The following is a 21,450-nucleotide window of genomic DNA, read 5'->3' on the forward strand; positions in this document are numbered from 1 at the left end:
TATATACCAGCGTATCGCAGCGAGAAGTAGTGTGTTAAAAAGCTAGAAAAGAAAAGGGAACATTTTAAAAATAACGTAACATGACTGTCAATATACAGTATTTGTTTTGTGAGTGTTACTGAGTGTTGCTGTCATCAAGGATTTGATTATCATTATTTCTTTCAATCAGGTTCGTATTTGTAGGATGTGTTGTGTTCAAGTTACATTCCGTGTTTGTCAATCGTTGTAAAGATGACAGGTTTCATTCATCGATTCGTTTCTTACTGCATCAATAAACAGCTCGTCTTCTTCTTTATCTGAGACCTGACACACTGCATGCACGGTTTTTTACACTGTCTTCCTTTAGCGGGACATTGACTTTTTCCAACGTGTGCTTTGTTTTGGATTTATGAATATGCTTGTATGTATCAAGCGCTTCATATTTTTGCTGCCTTTTCAATTGTGTAATTCGGTTTTGTTCAGCCTTTTGGAACTGTTGCTTTTATCTGTGCACTGCGGCAGTTCACGTGAGCCACTCGGTGTACATGCATCGAAGTTTCCCAGCTGTGCTGGTGCCATCTCGTGCTATGTCCATGGCTGTATTTAATGTTACCTTAGTCCTGGCACTTAAAACTTTCTCTCGCAGTTTCGCTGAGTTTGTACAAACACCACCCTGACCATCTCATCTTCCTCTGCATAAGCACAGTCCTTAACCCGTGAATATTTAGTGGAGTTTGCTATTGGATTGCCGCTGACGGACGGCCTTATATGGGCAGGCACTAAATTACAAACGCCAGCGCAGCCTGTCTATGAACTTAATTTAAAGTGTAGGTTTACATCGTGCTTTGTTTCAAGTAGCAGAACTCATGAATATGGTTGTATATGTCACTCGCCGCTTCTTATTGTTTCGCTGCCTTCTCAATTATATAATGCATGTTTTCTTCAGCTTTTTGAGGTCTTCCTGGTTTTCTATGTACTGCGTGATTACGTGGGAGGCGTGATGATGTCACACGAAACTCCGCCCCACGGCGTTGAAGCTCATCTCCATTACAGTAAATGGAGAAAACTGCTTCCAGTTATGACCATTACGCGTAGAATTTCGATATAAAACCTGCCCAACTTTTGTAAGGAAGCTGTAAGGAATGAACCTGCCAAATTTCAGCCTTCCACCCACACGGGAAGTTGGAGAATTAGTGATGAGTCAGTGAGTGAGTGAGTGAGTGAGGGCTTTGTCTTTTATTAGTATAGATATATATATATTATGTGTATATATATATATATATATATATGTAGATATGTATGTATATATATATGTTTATATATATGTGTGTATGTAGATATGTATGTATATATATATATATATATATATATGGATGTATGTGTGTATGTATGTGTATATATATATATATATATATATATGTATATGTATGTATATGTATGTATGTATGTATATGTATGTATATATATGTACTAGCAAAATACCCGTTTCAGAAATGAGAAGTAGTGTGTTAAAGAAGCAATGAAAAGAAAAGGAAACATTTTGAAAATAACGTAACATGATTGTCAATGTAATTGTTTTGTCACTGTTATGAGTGATGAATGTTGCTGTCATATATATATATATATATATATATTTACACACACACATAAACATATATATATACATATCTATACATATACACATAAATATACACACACACATATATACATATATATCTACATATATACACACAAATACATATATATATATACATACACACACACATATATATAAACATATATATACATATACATACATATCTACATATATACACACACAGCTATTTCGTATCAGTGCAATACGCTGCTTGTTAAAACGGATAACTCCCGCTCTTACGTGCAAGTCTGCGTGGATATTATGAACTATCGATTTGTTCAAGTTCTATTTAAATTTTAAATAGAAGGAATTTTTATTTAGTCGACAGAAATATCTTTGGTAGGAATGGTAAAAACAGACAGGAATATTATTCGTGAATAAATCAACTCAAACCTTAAACAACTTATAATATTTTGCTCTCCATAAAAATATATCCTGTCTAAATTATACAAGTTAGAAATAAAGTAAACGTTAAAAGAACAAACATTCAAATTTCTTTACTCTTATGTAATTTTATATAAAAATAAACTTAGATTTTAAATATCCCAAAAGATTTTGCTCTCCATAAAAATATATCCTGTCAAAATTATACAAATTCAAATATGAACATGCTGCATAACAAATCCTGGAAATATAAATAAAATGTGTTCCTTTCAGCAATAACAAATCAAATCATTCAGTTGTCTTTGCTCATATGTCATTTTAGAGCTGGACGCCTGGCATCTTTTTTGGCAACAGGTTCGTTTCTGTTTGGTGTGAGGTTCTGTGTTGTGGAGATTCTCAGGATGGATTGCAGGTGCTCATCAGTGAGGCGACTCCTGTGTGCTGTTTTGTTAGTCTTTATCACTGAGAAGAGCTTCTCACACAGATATGTGCTACCAAACATGCACAAGGTTCGAGCCGCATGTAGACGGACTTTTTGTTCTTCAAAGTCACCAAAGCGCGCGCAAACTCAGTGCGCTCAGTTTATCAGCAAAGTGCGATTTGGGAACACCGTAGTGACGACTTGGTTTAACATTACTTGGCAACAGGGAAAGTGGGGCAAATGCACTGGTGCATTTGTGTCTCCCATAAAAGCAGCTTCACTTGAAATCACTTTGTGATTGTGCACGGGTAAAACGTCCGCTGAAGTGTCAGATTCTTATTTAATTCTTCTGCTTTCTGTATCTTCTGCATTGCATTCAGGTTTTCAGGTTACCCTGATGTTTTGTCTCATAGTGCCGTCTTAGATTAAATTCTGTAATTACAGCCACATTAGCTCCACAAATGAGACACACGGGTTCAGTAAACATATACTCAGCCTCCCATCGGTTTTAAAGGCTCTATTTTCAGAATCAACTTTTCTCTTCAGCATCGTGTGAGCTAGCTTCGCAATAACTTGCAGCATCATAAGCTAGACTTGATTAACGCGTAAGTGTTGGCAAGGCAGCTGAAGCGCTGCATTATGGGATCTGTAGTTTATTGTGTTACCAGCGCTTCATATACCCGGCTTAATAACAATAATACAGTATATAAAATGATCTCGGGGCGGATATAATTACGCGGGCGGATGTGGCCCGACCCTTGAGTTTGACACATATGGACTAAATAGAACTTGAAAAGATATATTTTTTCAAATGTGATCGCAATTCAGATAGAGTTGACGCAAGACTACAGCCTGCATGCCTCAATAAGTCATCCTCCCTCGCTCTTACTTTTTACCGCTCATCTAATGAATACACTGAGTATGGCTTTACCAAAACAATCATTGATGGCGAATAAAGTATCCATTATTCGAGTATGTAGATCGGGATATATATATATATACATATATATATATACCCGCGTATCGCAGCGAGAAGTAGTGTGTTAAAAAGCTAGAAAAGAAAAGGGAACATTTTAAAAATAACGTAACATGACTGTCAATATACAGTATTTGTTTTGTGAGTGTTACTGAGTGTTGCTGTCATCAAGGATTTGATTATCATTATTTCTTTCAATCAGGTTCGTATTTGTAGGATGTGTTGTGTTCAAGTTACATTCCGTGTTTGTCAATCGCTGTAAAGATGACAGGTTTCATTCATCGATTCGCTTCTTACTGCATCAATAAACAGCTCGTCTTCTTCTTTATCTGAGACCTGACACACTGCATGCACGGTTTTTTACACTGTCTTCCTTTAGCGGACATTGACTTTTTCCAACGTGTGCTTTGTTTCCGCAGTAGTTGGATTTATGAATATGCTTGTATGTATCAGACGCTTCATATTTTTGCTGCCTTTTCAATTGTGTAATTCGTTTTGTTCAGCGCTCTTTGGAACTGTTGCTTTTATCTGTGCACTGCGTCCAGTTCACGTGAGCCGCTCGGTGTACATGCATCGAAGGTTCCCAGCTGTGCTGGTGCCATTTCGTGCTATGTCCATGGCTGTATTTAATGTTACCTTAGTCCTGGCACTTAAAACTTTCTCTCGCAGTTTCGCTGAGTTTGTGTCAAACACCACCCTGACCATCTCATCTTCCTCTCCATAAGCACAGTCCTTCACCCGTGAATATTTACCCGTGGCAGTTTGCTATTGGATTGCCGCTGACGGACGGCCCTTATATGGGCAGGCACTAAATTACAAACGCCAGCGCAGCCTGTCTATGAACTTAATTTAAAGTGTAGGTTTACATCGTGCTTTGTTTCAGTAGCAGAACTCATGAATATGGTTGTATATGTCACTCGCCGCTTCTTATTGTTTAGCTGCCTTCTCAATTATATAATGCATGTTTTCTTCAGCGCTTTTTGGAGGTCTTCCTGGTTTTCTATGTACTGCGTGATTACGTGGGAGGCGTGATGATGTCACACGAAACTCCGCACGGCGTTGAAGCTCATCTCCATTACAGTAAATGGAGAAAACTGCTTCCAGTTATGACCATTACGCGTAGAATTTGATATAAAACCTGCCCAACTTTTGTAAGGAAGCTGTAAGGAATGAACCTGCCAAATTTCAGCCTTCTACCCACACGGGAAGTTGGATAGTTAGTGAGTGAGTGAGTGAGTGAGTGAGTGAGTGAGTGAGGGCGGGCTTTGCCTTTTATTAGTATAGATATATGTATGTGTATATATATGTATGTATATATATATATGTATATATGTATGTATATATATGTATATATATGTGTATGTGTGTGTATATGTATGTATATATATATATGTATGTGTATACTGCTCAAAAGAATTAAAGGAACACTTTTTGATTAGAGTATAGCATAAAGTCAATGAAACATATGGGATATTAATCTGGTCAGTTAAGTAGCAGATGGAGTTGTTAATCAGTTTCAGCTGCTGTGGTGTTAATGAAATTAACAACAGATGCACTAGAGGGGCAACAATGAGATGACCCCAAAACAGGAATGGTTTAACAGGTGGAGGCCACTGACATTTTTCCCTCCTCATCTTTTCTGACTGTTTCTTCACTAGTTTTGCATTTGGTTACAGTCAGTGTCACTACTGGTAGCACGAGGTGATACCTGGACCCTACAGAGGTTGCACAGGTAGTCCAGCTTCTCCAGGATGGCACATCAATACGTGTCATTGCCAGAAGGTTTGCTGTGTCTCCCTGCACAGTCTGAAGGGCATGGAGGAGATTCTAGGAGACAAGCAGTTACTCTAGGAGAGCTGGAGAGGGCCATAGAAAGTCCATAACCCATCAGCAGGACCAGTATCTGCTCCTTTGGGCAAGGAGGAACAGGATGAGCACTGCCAGAGCCCTACAAAATGACCTCCAGCAGGCCACTGGTGTGAATGTCTCTGACCAAACAACCAGAAAGACTTCATGAGGGTGACCCAAGGGCCCCATGTCCTCTAATGGGCCCTGAGCTCACTGCCCAGCAGCATGCAGCTCGATTGGCATTCGCCATAGAATGCCAGAATTGGCAGATGCACCACTGGTGCCCTGTGCAGATGAGAGCAGGTTCACCCTGAGCACGTGACAGAAGTGAAAGGGTCTGGAGAAGCCATGGAGAACATTATGCTGCCTGTAACATCATTCAGCATGAGCAGTTTGGTGGAGGGTTAATGATTGTCTGGGGAGGCATATCCATGGAGGGTCACACAGACCGCTATAGGCTTGAATAAGGCACCTTGGCTGCCATTAGGTATCAGGATGAAATCCTTGGACCCATTGTCAGACCCTATGCTGGTACAGTGGCTCCTGGTGCACAACAATTCCTGGCCTCATGTGGTGAGAGTATGCAGGCAGTTCCTGGAGGATGAAGGAATTGATACCATTGACTGGCCACCACACTTTCCTGACTTAAATCCAATAGAACACCTCTGGGACATTATGTTTTGGTCCATCCAATGCCACCAGGTTGCACCTCAGACTGTCCAGGAGCTCAGTGATGCCCTGGTCCAGATCTGGGAGGAGATCCCCCACAACACCATCTGTCATCTCATTAGAAGCATGCACCAATGTTGTCAGGCATGTATACAAGAACACAGGGGCGATACAAAGTGCTGCGTACAATTTTGAGTTGCTGCAATTAAATTTTGGCAAAATGCACTAGCCTGACACATCATTTTTTCACTCTGATTTTTGGGGCGTCTTTGAATTCAGGGCTCTGTAGGTTGATCATTTTCATTTCCATCAAACGATGTGGCATCCTTTCGTTCCTAACACATTACCCAGTCTATATCAGTATAGATATCCAGGAGGATTTCTTTTTCCCATTGAGATCTGATGTGTTTTCAAAGTGTTCCTTTAAATTTTTTTGAGCAGTTTATATAGTCACAGTGACAAAACAATTACATTGACAATCATGTTATGTTATTTTCAAAATGTTTCCTTTTCTTTTTCATTACTTCTTTAACACACTACTCTCGCAGTGCAGGTATTTTGCTAGTGTGTATATGTATATATATATATATATATATATATATATATATATAAATAATCCAATGTATGTCTGTCTGCTTTTCACGAGAGAACATGGTGCCAACCCACCGCCGACTACGTAATCGATTTAGATTGTTTTTTTTTTTTCTTCTTCTATAATTTGCTTGAACGTTCTGGTTGATTTTAAGACTTGTCTCATTCCGCTAAGTATTATAGTTCACTTGTGGTTAACGATTTTTTTACACAACTCCGAAACAAGTGCTGCAGGCCAATGGGAGGGAGGTAGTGGGCCCTCCTCACTCACATGCTATCCTTTGTTCGAGTTGGTCTACCTCTCACCACGTGTTGAAGTGTACCTTGCCTCCACTTAGCTTGTGATACCTGTTTTTTCAATAGACATTATCATCTACAGATTATTAAGAAGTAACGTTTGACGTTTTTGAGAGAGAGTGATCAGAGCTAGGTGTGTTTTAGATGGTAGCTGCTGATTGCCAGAGATATCACGGCCATGTGCTTTTCTCCCCACATGGGGGATGCTCTCCCAAGTCTCACAGTATGTATGTGTCTTAAGTTTGCCAGTAAACATCTGGGCCTGTACATGTATCTACTTGAGCAGGAGAACCTTACAGGCACTGCAAGATTTCAATCCATTACGGCATAGCGTGTTAGTAATGGTGTTCTTGGTGACTGTGGTCCCAACTGCCTTCAGACCATTAAGAAACTCATCCCATGTAGTTTTGGACTGATTCCTCACCTTTCACATGATCATCCTCACCCCCCGAGGAAAGATCTTGCATGAAGCTCCAGATCGAAGGCGATTGATAGTCAATTTATATGTCTTCCGTTTCCGAATAACCAGCACCAACAGTTGTCACCTTCTAACCAAGCTTCTTGCTGATGGTCTTGAAGCCCATTCCAGCCTTGTGCAGGTCTATAATCTTGTCCCTGACATCCTTTTACAGCTCTTGGATCTTGACCATGGTGGTGGAGAGGTTAGAATGGAAGAAATTGATTCTGTGGACAGGTGTGCTTTATACACAGAACAAGTTGAGATGAGGAGTATCTGTAATTGATTGTTTGTAATCTATGTGCCACATGGGCACACAATCTGTGGGAGCTAGAATTCTGGCTGGGTTGTAAGAGGTCAAATACATATTTCACTCAGTGACATGCAAAACAATTTATAACTTTTATGTAATGTGTTTTTCCTGAATTTTTTGGTTGATATTCTGTCTCTCTCCATTAAAATGAAACTACTGTACCATAAAAATGAGAGTCTTCATTTCTTTGTAAGTGAGCAAACTTACAAATTTAACAGGGGATCAAATACTTATTTTTCCCACTGCTAGCTAGCAGAATATTATAAACTAGCAAAATACCCGCGCTTCGCAGCGGAGAAGAAGCATGTTAAAGAAGCGCAAAAAATATTCGACTGTTGCACTCAGTCAGTGCACAACGTGTGATAACTGGAAGAAAGACACAGAAAAATCCTAAAATACGGCTTGAAACATACCAAAAGAAAGAAAGCTATTTACTGGCTTGCAACACCAGCCTGATTGTTCTATACACTAAAGTTGAGACACTCTTCCTTCACCTTACTTGTGCTGGGGTTTTTAACTTAACCAACTGCCCAAAACAAATTAAACACATGACTGTCTCATTATCCATTCTGGCGCTCCCCATTTAAAAAAAAAATAAAGAGATAATTAGCACTAATAAGCTTTTTTAAGAAGGAAAAAAAATTCCTAATACCAGCACATGCTTACTTTGGGTGGAATTAATTTTAATCCAGTTCAATATTGTCAGGCATTACTGCTCTTTACACAATGGCATTCACTGGCTGCAGCTGCGTCCATCACGTTCACTGTGGGTTTAAAGGCAAATCCAATCCCCGCAATGCCTTCCTTACCAGATCCGGACTAATTACAACAATGAAGCAAGCACTTACAAAAAAAATAAAAGAATCCTTTACTAAATAAATGCAGTACTGTTAGTTATATTTAGTACTACCGGTGCCCTGTGGCTCGCGTATTAGTGAAAAAGGACAGTGAGGAGGGCCCAGTCTGGCTCCCCACTCATCTTGGATTAGCGCAAATATATCGCTCCTACAAGTGAACTATGATTTTTAGCACGGTGAGAGAAGTCTCAAAATCAACCGGAATGTTCAAGCAAATTATAGAAGAAAAACCCAATCTAAATCCATTAAGTTGTTCTATCAATTGCTAGCTAAGCAGAGGGTAAGGTACATGTCCCAAGGCTGGTACGTGAGTGAGGAGGGCCCTGCCCCTCTTCTCTCAGCTTGCTGCGTGTATCTCAGATTTGCGCAAATAAATTGGTACTGCAAGCGAAGTATCATACATAGCGCAATGAGAGAAGTCACAAAATCAACCGGAATGTTCAAGCAAATTATGGACAGACATACAGACAGATGTTGGATTTCTTATTTTCCATGATGTTTTGCAAGGCCAGAGTGACATCACAGAGCTGTAGCAGCCCATGCGTAAAACTTTCACGCAGGCCTATTGTATGATCTTAGCCATCACAACCTGATCAGTGCTCTAGCCGGATTTTCATCCCGCGTGCATAAAAAAAAAAAGCTTGCAGTATTTTCTCTTGAGGGTTATATTAGCTTAGTGTTTTTCAGCTGGGAAAGGGGAGTCACAGGTTACTGTGATTGGTTCATGAGTGGGTTGTGGTGGGTCTCCTAAGCAGTCAACAGTGGTGCAGGGAGGGTTTGTGGCAGGTGCAACTGGCTGTTCATTTAAGGAAATGCAATTTCTAACTGTCCATCACAAATGTAGTGTGGTTCCCCAGTTTCTGTGTACATTGTATCAGCAAATTACTTTTAAAATTGGTCAAAAATGTTTTATTAATAATTGATCACTGAGAATAAATGCATGCTCACAATACAGTGTCAAATTTCTGGTTCATACAATATTTTAACACATTTCCCAGCTGTGGAAGTGCGTTTTGTAAAATAATCTAGTTTTCAGATAATTTTTTCCCTTAAAGCTCAAAGCATCTGTTACAGTATTGATCATAATAGATTTAATAAGGCAGTTTTAATAATAGAAAAAGCTGAATAGGTCACATATGGATAAAGTTTGTAGAATTTACTTATTTATGTGACCGGGAATTTAATTTGTCTTTTAAACAATATGTTGTTGATCATAATAGGTAATTGAAAGCTTATTTAATAGAAAAAATGGCACACAGGTGATTAGATACTTTATAAGATCGTTGTTTTTCAAATAGTAAATTTTTAAATCACATTAAAATATGTATTTTTTTTTTTCCAACGTCTTCTTGCTCCAGAGGATAGTTATACCATTTTTGGCAATATGGAAACAGTATTGGGATGGTAAAATATATAGAACATTTTTTGACAATAAAGACAGTTAATGTAATTACATATGTAGGCCTACTATGTTTATTTTTAAATAGTAGACTTTTGTAATGTCATAGACAACTCTGTATTTCTACACATGTGATAATAAACTTGAATTTAAACTGTGGTCTGTAATTTAAATATGTGGATTAAATTATCTTTGTACTTAAATGTAAGAAGGATATATATTTTAGTCTGTATAGTGTAGTTTATCAATGAATAATGTAGTAACAGTTGGGAGTAAGTCTATGGTGAAAAGGTTTTGTTAGTTTTTATAACTTTTTTGTTAATAAATTGTTAAAAAAGTCTAAACTTTTGTCTCCCTCATCAGCTCTCTTATACAAGCCTATTGATAGAGTCACCAGAAGTACCCTTGTCCTTCATGTAAGTATGTCTCTCTTTTTCTATATTGTTGCAGTACATATCTAGTTTCTGTCACTTTTTTCCCTTACTTGGCTACAAGTCTAATGTTTCTGATCGCTGGTTTGTTTCACTGCATTTTGTTTGCTTGCTTTGTTAATAGAACAGGAAATATGAGTTAAGAGCTATTTATAACTATGTGGTTTCTTTTAAATGAGTCAAAAGGGTGTTTTCAGTAATGCACTGCTGATGTTTATTCATCTTTCTAACACTGGTTACTTTGCATCAGTGACAAAACAATGTCCATGTATTTGATTAGAAAACATTATGGGCTGTGCTGTGAAAAAGCATATGCCCCCTTCCTGATATGCTTTGTTTTTGCATATTTTATTCAATGAATGGACTTTTAGGCAAAATAAAATAATAGAGAAAGGGAACCAGAACACACAATTCAGATTTTTAATTCAATAATTTCTTTAAGTTATCCATCCTACCTGTCAACCATTTAAAAAAGTAATTGCCCCCATAGTTTCAATACTTGATTGTTGTGGTAGTAATCACAACTAAATGCTTCCTATAATTTGCCATTAGTCTTTTACATCATTGTTGAGACATTTTAGCCCACTCTTTTCAGAACTGCTTTAATGTGAGACCTTTTGACACCCTCCCCAACGGGACAACACAAAGAAGCCAGATTGCCTCTTTTGAGATCCTCCCCAACAAGACAACATGCAGAAGCGCAACTGCTGTATCTGTTGAGGGTTGCTTGTCGAGGTAACTGAAGGTTCACAATACCACAGAAAGACCTACAAGCTGACCGCTGCCATGCACAAAGCACTGGTTGCCCGATGGGTGATGCAGGGAACTTTATAACTTGCCCAATGACCTGGCCCTGACCCTGCCTGTTTGTGTGTATGTGTATAGTAGAATGGTAGATCCCGCTACAATAAATAATGTTGCTGTTCCTTTTTTAAGTTGATTAAAGTTGGTTTTGCTAAAGTACTGAAACTCAGCCTCAGAACTGCTTTAAATCTCACACATTGATAGGCTTGCAAGTGTTAACTGCTCATTTCACGTCCAGTAATAATAGCACCTCTTTGTTAGATTCAAGTGACAACTTTGATTACTCCAAAGTCAAAGTTTAGCCACTCTAAAGTTTGTTTCGTCTGAGGCAAATAGTTGTAGACTTTGTTTTGTGTTTTGGGTCATTGTTGTATAACCCAATTACGGTTCAGCTTCACTTCACAAATATATAACCAGACTTTTTCCACAAGAATGTTCTGATAAAGTGAAGAACTCATGGTTCCTTCAATAATGGCATGTCTTATTGGTCTTTAGGCATCACACTTACCACCCCCATGTTTTATTGTATGTATGATGATCTCACTGTTAAAATGTTATTAGTTTTACAGAAGACAAAGTGGGGTTTATGTTTTCCATAGAATATTAGAACAATCTAGATGAGAACAGGCTATTCAGCCCAAACAAAGCCTGCTGTTTTTATCAATTTAATTCTTCTAAAATAACATCAAGTCGAGTTTTGAAAGTCCCCAAAGTCCTGTCGTCTACCACACTACTTGGTAACTAATTCCATGTGTTTTTGGTTCTCTGTGTGAAGAAAAACTTCCTAATGTTTGTGCAGCATTTACCGTTTCCAACTGTGTCCCCCATGTTCTTGGTGAACTCATTTTAAAATAAAAGCCTCAATCCACTGTACTAAATCCCTTCATAATTTTAAAGTCTTCAATCATGTGTCTTCTTAATCTACTTTTGCCTAAACTGAAAAGGCTATGAATCAGCTGGAATCAGCCTAGTCACTCTTCTGTGGAATTTTTGTAGCGCTGCTATCTTCTTTTTGTAACCTGGAACCCAAAATTGTACACAGTACCCCAGATGATGCCTCACCAGTGGATTATAACAACTTGAGCATAACCTCACACTATGTAGCCTAACGTTCTGTTAGCCTTCTTAATGGCTTCTGAACACTGTCTGGAAGTTAATAGTGTTGAGTTCACTGTGACTTCTAAATCCTTCTCATGAAGTGTATTTTTGATTTTCAGACCTCCCATTGTCTATTCAAACTTAACATTTTTACTTCCTACATGTAATACATATTCTGCTTTTCACTTGTCTCTCCATTGAACATTATTGCAAAAGGCTAGGACATCATCCAGGTATTTCATTGTAAATATACAAGCACAGCTATTACACTTCGATAGTAGAAGTTTCAGTCTTGCTGCTCTCCCATGAGTCCCGTCTCTTTGCTGTCATAAAGTCATGAACACTAACCTTAGCTGCAGTTAGTCCTGCAATTCATAGGATATTGTTCTAAGATCCTCTGTGACTTCTTGAAAGAGTCAATGTTCTGCCTTTCAGGTAATTTTGGCAGGTCAGGCTTATCTGAGAAGATTCACCATTGTTACAAATATACTCCATTTGGAAATAATGGTACTCACTGAGTGTAAGCATTTCCTGACTGGTTTCAACAAATCTTTTCCTCATTTCTTCTGTAATTTTCTTTGATAGTGTTCTTTTAGAAACCATGTAGTGACTGCTTCACTATAATGGTAAAGTTTAATACCGTATATAGTCAAGTTGAGGATCAGTAGTCAGCTGACAGTCTAATTATCAATTAACTTTGGTTAGCTGTTTCAGTGAATAACAACAGGGACAACTACCTTTTCACACAAGTGATTCAGGTTTGGATGGTAATATTATTATTTTTTTTTTTTAATAATTTTATTAATTTTATTGTAATCATTCCATACAAATCGATCATTTTTACAAAAAATAGGATTGAAAACAAGTTGACCCCCACCCCTGAGAGAGAGAGAGAGCATGGCCAACGGGGTAAAACTTAAAGGCTTTTAAACATACCTTGTGGAAAGCATACCCCTGAACACAGACAGACCGACACCAGAATGTCCAAAACACACTTCTTTTATTTTTAAGCACCACAATGTCTTCAAGCACCAACTCTCTTCCTGTCTCTTCTTCTTTCTCTTCTTCTTCTTCTGTCCTCCTCACAAGCTTCGTCTCCTTCCTTTCAACTCTGGTTCGTCTACTGGAGGGAGGCGTCCCCTTTTATCATGACCTGGATGAGCCCCAGATGCACCCCTTGACGTCACTTCCTGGTGTGGCGGAAGTGTCAGGAAAGCACCTGGAAGCACTCCGGGTGTACCTGGAAGCACTCCGGGTGTCCTTGGAATTACTTTTGGCAGCATTTCCTGGTGTGGCGGAAGTGCTGCCATCCAGGATTCTCTAATTGTCCGGGCACTCCCTGGCGGTGGCCATGTCCTCTCATAATGAGCGTCCCAGCTCCGTCTCTGTGGCCCCCAAATAGCCCCGGGCGGCTGCCCTCTCCTAGCCGAGGAGAAGCATTTTCCAACTCGGGGACTATCCAGGCGTCCCGGCCGGGCAGTGTCCCCGCTCATCTGTGACAACCTAAATTGATGAGTTTAATAGGCCAATAGAGATGAATGGAGAAGAAAAAGAAATGCGGAGATATTGCTTCCTCGGTGCTTTAAGAGCTTATTCTAAAATATTATTGATTAGATTCTGCCAGGTTTTGAAAAAATTCGCTACAGATCCTCTAACTGAATATTTGATTTTTTCCAGTTTCAAATAGTATAAAACATCGGTTTCCCAATGACTTAAATGAGGAGAGTTAGGATTCTTCCAGTTTAGCAAAATAAGTCTGCGTGCCAAAAGTGTAGTGAATGCAATCACAGTTTGTCCTTCTCCACTTTAGTAATATTTAAATATATGAAGTAGCAATTTAGAAGTATATGTGTTCACGCTGGTTCCATTTTTTCTAATATTACATTTTCTCTAAAGATATAAAGTCATTGTGACAAATATACAAAAATACAGAATATCAGGAAGGGATCAGATACTTTTTCACAGCACTATAGATCATGAGCTATGTAATGTGCCATTTCTAATAGTTATAAATTATCTTTCTTACATTAATTATTATATACAGTAGTAGTTCTCTGTACTGTGTTCTAAACATCTGATTTTCTGAAATGCTATGCATATTGATAGGAACCTAAAACATATTAATAACTAAACTAAGTAAATTCATGCAATAGATCCATTTGTAAGGCCGGAGTTATACTTCACGCGACGCATGCTGCAGCGGACGCTCCTGCTACGCAAGCGTTGTAGTGTTCATACTTGCGCGCTGTACTTGACGTAAATCTGGAGGAATCCACCAGGTGGCAGTGCGAGATATTATCACGGTGAGAACATGTTCGTGTTGTGAATTGCCTAGAAAACCTATTAAATTCTGATGACACCTTACTGCAATATCTCTGAAAAGGATGTTTATTGATTAAATCCATCAATCCAGGGATGTGTCCATTCCAGGAAGCATTGGGCACGAGTGAGAAGCAGTCCCTTGACGAGGCCTCAGCTCATCGCAAGGTGAATACAAGCACACACATACACTAGCATCATTTTAGCGGCACCAAATCCCCAAATCTGCATATCTTTGGAAGGAAACCGGAGCACAGTGTAGAATACAAGCAGGAAATACCAGCAACATAACTCCCTGCAAGACAGCAGTGCTATCGCTCCACCACCGTGACACCCCCATGTGTGTGATTATTTCCCCATGTGTGTAATTAACAGTATTCATTATTTAAACGAAATTATATGTAAAATGTAACATACACACTTTAATGCATTTAATCATGAAAGTGATATCAAGTATAAATCTAAAGATTCTAAATGTGCAGAGAGTTGGAATATCATACATTTAATTTGTTCTGTTTTGCAATCTATTGCTGCTTTCCGCTGCTGAAGCAAAATGCCGACATACAGATGCATTCGTGGTGCTTTTATATTCAAGCGTCGCATATTCCCGATCGTAATGACACGATACATTTTAAAAGTCTCACATACCATCTTTTGTGCCGTCTATTTTTTATTTTTTTACTTTACCTGCTGTCAGGTCCAAGAAGCTCGTAGCGATGAAAAACTGGGATGCCGTTTACGACGGTCTGCTTCAATGATAAAGTAAACTACGAAGTTAAAGTGGACATTTCGAGATTAAAGATGAAATTTCCACTTTCATCACAAAATACACGTTTTCACCGTGTCCTTTATTTTTTTCTCAGTGGCTCAAATATAACGCTGTACATTATGTTGCTGCTGTTAAGTTGCAAAAATTAAAAAATAAAAAAGACATATATAAATGACACGATACATTTTAAAAGTCTCACATACCATCTTTTGTGCTGTCTTATTTTTTTATTTATTTTTTTTTTTTTGCAACTTCACATCAGCAACATAATGTATAGCGCTGTATTTGAGCGCAGGATGTCGTTATTGTATATAGGCAAGGAGCCAATCAAGTAGTAGGTGCGCGGACAGGGAACCGGGGGCAACCCTTGTGCATCTCTGCTATGAACTAAATCGTCTGTTAATGGAAATAAGGAATGAAACCGCCAAAAGGAGAGGTCAGTTCCAAAGGTTCCATACGGCATAATGGTGAGAACTGTCAAAATGAAGACGTTATTTTCGAAAAAGTTCATTATGGGGCACAGCGTGCGTTATTTTCAAAAGTCCATTACGGGGCACAGCGCAAAATGAAACATACTTAACATTTGTAAGTACAGTGTAAAGGATAAGCATGGGAAATTTGGATTTCCTATGTATATTGAAAGTCACAGAAATAGTGAGAAGGGGTTTCCCCTATCTATATATACAGTTTAGGGGGTACACTCGTTTCCCCCCCTTGGGTGTTGCAGTAGGACATGAAACATAACCTAACCTTTGTACACTGCAAGGAATGAGCGTGCGAAATTTCAGCTTCCCACCTACTGTATATGGAAAGTGGGAGAATTAGTGATGAGTCAGTGAGGGCTATGCCTTCTATATATATATATATATATATATATATATATATATATATATATATATATAGACTAGTTAAAATCCCCCGCTTCGCAGCGGAGAAGTAGTGTGTTAAAGAAGTTATGAAAAAGAAAAGGAAACATTTTAAAAATAACGTAACATGATTATTAATGTAATTGTTTTGAAACTGTTATGAGTGTTGCTGTCATCAAGGATTTGATTATCATTATTTCTTTGAATCAGGTTCATATTTAGAGGGTGTGTTGTGTTCAAGTTACATTCCGTGTTTGTCAACCGTTGTAAAGATAACAGGTTTCATTCATCGAAGTGTTCACTACCCAAATCGATACTTGTGAATCTAAGATGTTTAACAGGCATTCCCGGTATTAAGTTGTGGATTTGCCTGCGAATACTTAGCGGCAGCGTGTCTATGAACTTAATTTAAACTTAAGCTTTACACCTTGCTTTCCTATTGATATGTCTACAAAGGCTTGTTCAGCTTCAGAGAGTTGTTCCTTTCTTACTGCATCAATAAACAGCTCGTCTTCCTCTTTACCTGAGACATCACACACTGCAGGCACTGGTTTACCATTCCCAGTTCTGCCAACTTTAGCGAAGTGGTTCAGTTTACCACATTTTTTACACTGTCTTCCTTTAGCTGGACATTGACATTTTCCACCGTGTGCTTTGTTTCCGCAGTAGCTGCACTTATGAATATGCTTGTATGCGTCACTCGCTTCATATTCTTTTGCTGCCTTCTCAATTGTGTAATGCGTTTTCAGTTCAGCGCACTTTGGAGCTCTTGCTTGTTGTCTGCGTACTGCGTTCACAGTCAGTTCACATGAGCCACTCGAAGTACATGCTTCGAAGGTTCTCAGCTTTGCTTGTGCTATCTCGTGATGTCCACGGCTTTATTTAATGTTAGCTCAGACCCGGCACTTAAAAGTTTCTGTCGCTCTTTCGCTGAATTTGTGCCAAACACGATTCTCATCTTCGTTTGCATAAGCACAGTCCTTCACCAACAATTTTAACTCTGTTACAAAGTGATCAAAAGTCTCATTTATACCCTGCGTCTTCTCATTAAACTTGTATCTCATGACTATCGTATTCGTCTTAGGCATGACAGACGCCTCAAAACGGTCATAGTAAGTTTTCAGTACCTTGGCTTCCTCCTGGGTGAGAGTCCATGTGTTAAAAATGTCTCTTCCTTTTTCCCTACTCCACAGGAGCAGGTAGCTGCATTTCTCACTCTCGTCTTTGCCTTTTAGCTGGCCAGAAAACATCAGCTCCACGTGCTGTCGGAACTTTTTCCATTCTCCCGGCAGGTTAAGAGAATCCCAGTCAATTCGTGGCGAGGGAACTCCAACAAAATCCATGACTGTCCTCTATTCTGACAACCTGTGTTGTTTTCACAAATTGTGAAAAATTAAATGATGGCGAGGCTTTCTTTTAAAGTATGCAAGGGAACTTTATTTATTACAGCTCTTACATTCACGGCATCCGTGCTCTAAATTAACTTCCATAATAGTAAACTTGAGGTCCCTTTTTCTGGTGTCTTCCTGATGACATAGGTGCCTAAACCATGCCTGATAATAATACATTTCAATGACAGATAAATATTATGGTGATCACCTCGATAGACATCTCACCCAAATCACTCATGAATCTAAGATGTTTAACAGGCATTCCTGGTAATAACTTTTTGATTTGCCTGTGAATATTTAGCGGCAGCGTGTCTATTGGATTGCAGCTGACGGACGGCGTTATATGGGCAGGCACAAAATTATGTGGGAGGCGTGGGTATGGGGTGCGCAGTATAGGCAGGCAGCCAACTCCACCTCACACGGCAACCGATCTGCAGGCTATGACCATATATATATATACGTAAGTAGGATTCAGTTATGACCGTTACGCGTAGAATTTCGAAATGAAACCTGCTTAAATTTTGTAAGTAAGCTGTAAGGAATGAGCCTGCCAAATTTCAGCCTTTTACCTACACGGGAACTTGGAGAATTAGTGATGAGTGAGTCAGTCAGTGAGGGCTTCGCCTTTTATTAGTATAAATTCTAATTGGACCATTCTCAGCGCTGCTTCAGATCTGGTATCAAACAATTTCAAAAACATTGTTTATGTGCAGAAATACGGTGGATATCTTGATTATTATAAGATAGCACTTGCTGCTTGCTTCGCTCACCAATACCCAACCAAATCCGCCCCCCCTGGCCTGAGGTACACCCCAGCCACTTCGCATTTCTACCGCTCGAGTTGTGAGGAGGGAGGCAGAACGCACCCCAAGGAGACGTAGCCGTTCCTCCGAAGCCTCCTCTTAAATGGTGATACAATGGGAAACAAATACAGTGTTTTTTTTTGTTTTTTTTTTTTAAAAAACCTCCTCTTTGCTCGATCAGCTGCTGGCTTGCTGCTGTTGCCACTCCACATGATTTACATCTCGCACGGCGCTTCGAACATTTAAAAGTCTGTATAGCAGCTGTCCTTTTGTCTCACTGCCAGACATCCTGTGCTCCGGTTGGTAGTCCCTCTCACGAAGCACGCCCCTATGAAGAGGAAGATTTTCTATTCTTTTAATTGATAGACAGAGCTCGATTCACCCCTGAAATAAACTTACGTTTGTTTGAAATGTCTGAATAATGTTTCTGTCTCTCAGATCTCCTGTGTATCTGTGCAACTCTGTGACCCAAGCGTGACAGCTTATGTCGATTTCACTTTCACCAAACAACAAATCTTTTAATTCTCATGGATGCGCCTCTTCATTGGGAAGAAACACTACTTTTCCCTGATGGCAACACGAATTAGATGATCTACAAGTCTTAAAGTTAAAGTTTAAATCTGAACAATATATTTGATCTCTTTTCACTGTTCCATTATATTACCGAGTAATAATCCATTTGTTTGCGCTAATGTGATCTTTACTTTTATTTTTTGGAAACTCTTGAATTTTCGTACTTCCATCATATCTAACCTGCTCTGCATGTGTATCGCGCTAACGTTTTTGAATTCTTTGCGATGTTCTACTTGTCATCTACTCTTTGTCTCGCGGGATGTGAAAGTGCCTCTCTGTGTCACGTCTCGTCCCAAGATTTTTTTTATATAATAGAGAGATAATTTATCTCACTAGTACTGGAGGAAGATTAAGAAAATTGGGCAGGTATCTTATGAGTAAATTCACAACTTGTATAAAGGAGATGAGTTTCTAGGAGGTTGAACAGAAGAGATCCTGAACAGGAGATTTAAACATTTAAAGGATGTAGGTATATTGACATAAACATTTCTAAAGGTCTCAATAGCAAACATTTTCCATGTGTTAAATACTTTAAATTGAGGATGGTAAAGATAAATTATTGTCATGCTTGGGTTCAAGTGACAGTAGCATGCCAGGCATTAATTATGTTCTATAATGATACCCTAATTTAAAGTACCGTTGAACCACTGATTCCTGCTCAGTTGACAGTAATCAATGGTAACAGGTCCAGAGGGGAAATCAGTCTTTTCATTGTGTTCATAGTGAGAATGGTAGGATGTAAGTATTTGTTGCTATGTTTTTCTTGTCAGTAAGTTGAACTCTGTTTGCAATGGTAGTCATATTTGTAAAGCTGTGTCATGGACAATTTTGATTATTTGTCAATAATTTTAGAAATATCAGTAATTAATTCCAATGCCTTTCTGTGTGATGCATACAAGATTATTTGCACCCTTAGAAATGCTTTGAGTGTTTTCCAGCATGTTTCTGCAGATATCTCTGAAGATTCATTAGTCTACAAAAATCAATTTGTGTGGAAATAAATTTAATAAAATCTTATCTTTATCTATTAATAATGGGCCAAGTCGCCAGTTGCAAGTAGGATTAGTGCTATTTAAAATTCCATATTCCAGTATAAAGAGGCTTGTTAGAAATAATGAAGGCATCACAATGGCAAGATGAAATGGAGTGAAGCAATCAGAAACTGGTCAAATTGTGATTCACTGAAGAAAAAATGCATTTATAGAGGACTTACGTTGGTCTTTATTGCTTTTTTTTACTTGATTTTCCATTCTGTCCTTTGAGCCAGTACACCATTAATGGTGTTGATATTCAGAGCAAATTATATGACTTCTATTAAGTTTAGAGACATTGTATGAACTTGCATTCCATATTGATGATGATGTTACTGCACAAGTGTCTGGGTAGTAAACACAGAGCTTTTTGCAAATATTCAGTCACTGGGCCAATTGTTAAATTTTACTAAATAACAATTCCATTTTTCTGTGATATTTTTGTTTCAACACACAAAATCTAAAAATCAATTTTAAATCAAGATTTATTAGACCAGGTAGCATTTAATCAGTCAGTGGTAATGTTCTCATTCTGCATGCTTTTTCCTTTTCTTACTCAACATTAGTTGAACTTGCCATCATCTTCTACCTGCAGTAGTCCAGACAGATAATCTGTTAAGAGGTACCCTTGTGGACACTACTGTTGTAAAGAATTGTAATTTGATTATTTGTTACATTTTTGTTAGTCTGAACAAGTCTGGTCTCTCTTTTAGTTAATTTTCTTGATAATAAGTATTTTTGCTATTTAGTTACTTGCTTGTCGATCATAGGATCAATCATAGGATAATATTAGGGTTTTAGATTTCCTAGCAGAATTCAAAGACATTCTGTTAGATTGATTGGTGTCTGGTAAAGGAGAATGCATTTGTGTGTGCTATTTATACTTATTAATGGACTAGCATTGCTGCCTTTTGATCATTGCTGCTGGAATATGTTCTAGCTTTATGTGATCTTACAAAGGATATAAAAGTCCTGAAGAATGGATTACTGGATAAAAATAACATTGGTTTGCATGACGTAGAATTGAATAGTATTTTTGCCTCTCATTACATTACCTGTTGAAGACATAAAATAGTATAAATTTAAAGATATTTAATATCTCTTAACTTACGGGTACCTTGATCACCTTTCCTTGGTATCCTCATGTGTCTGAAGCTGTCTTGACCAGAGCTTCGTCTCACGTGCATGTTTCCATAAAACCTGCTTCCTGGAGCCCCTGCTCACCTTTTGTTTTCTTTATACTATCCCATCTTTGAAGACAACTCTCAGTGTGTCTGTGAAGCCTTTACTCCTCCTCCTTGTGTGTCTCACACCTGCACTTCCTCTTTAGATCATTTCACCAAAGCCTAACTGACCAATCAGATTTCTCATAGTGACCACAAATGCACAGACCTTATCTTTTTAGTGTGTAGTAAATATTTCAGTTTGTTTAAGATACTTCAGTTCCCTCTTTCATCCAAAAGATGTGTTGGTTTGATGGCCCAGCATAACTGTGTGTTGTTAAGAGTGAAGAAGCAATCTCTTTAGTACCACAACAA

At 38.5% G+C, this 21,450-nt stretch overlaps 1 protein-coding gene across 4 annotated transcripts in view; it reads left to right on the plus strand.

Moving 5' to 3' along the window:
- abr (ABR activator of RhoGEF and GTPase) overlaps positions 1-21,450 on the plus strand; it is a 382,201-nt gene that overhangs the window by 240,854 nt on the left and 119,897 nt on the right. For all 4 annotated transcript variants that reach the window (XM_039757041.1, XM_039757042.1, XM_039757043.1 and 1 more), the window contains one exon: positions 10,191-10,243. In XM_039757041.1, coding sequence (XP_039612975.1) covers positions 10,191-10,243 — 53 coding nt within the window. The remainder of the gene's footprint in view (positions 1-10,190; positions 10,244-21,450) is intronic.

This window comes from Polypterus senegalus, chromosome 6 (genome assembly GCF_016835505.1).
Source record: "Polypterus senegalus isolate Bchr_013 chromosome 6, ASM1683550v1, whole genome shotgun sequence".
NCBI classification, from domain to species: domain Eukaryota; kingdom Metazoa; phylum Chordata; class Cladistia; order Polypteriformes; family Polypteridae; genus Polypterus; species Polypterus senegalus.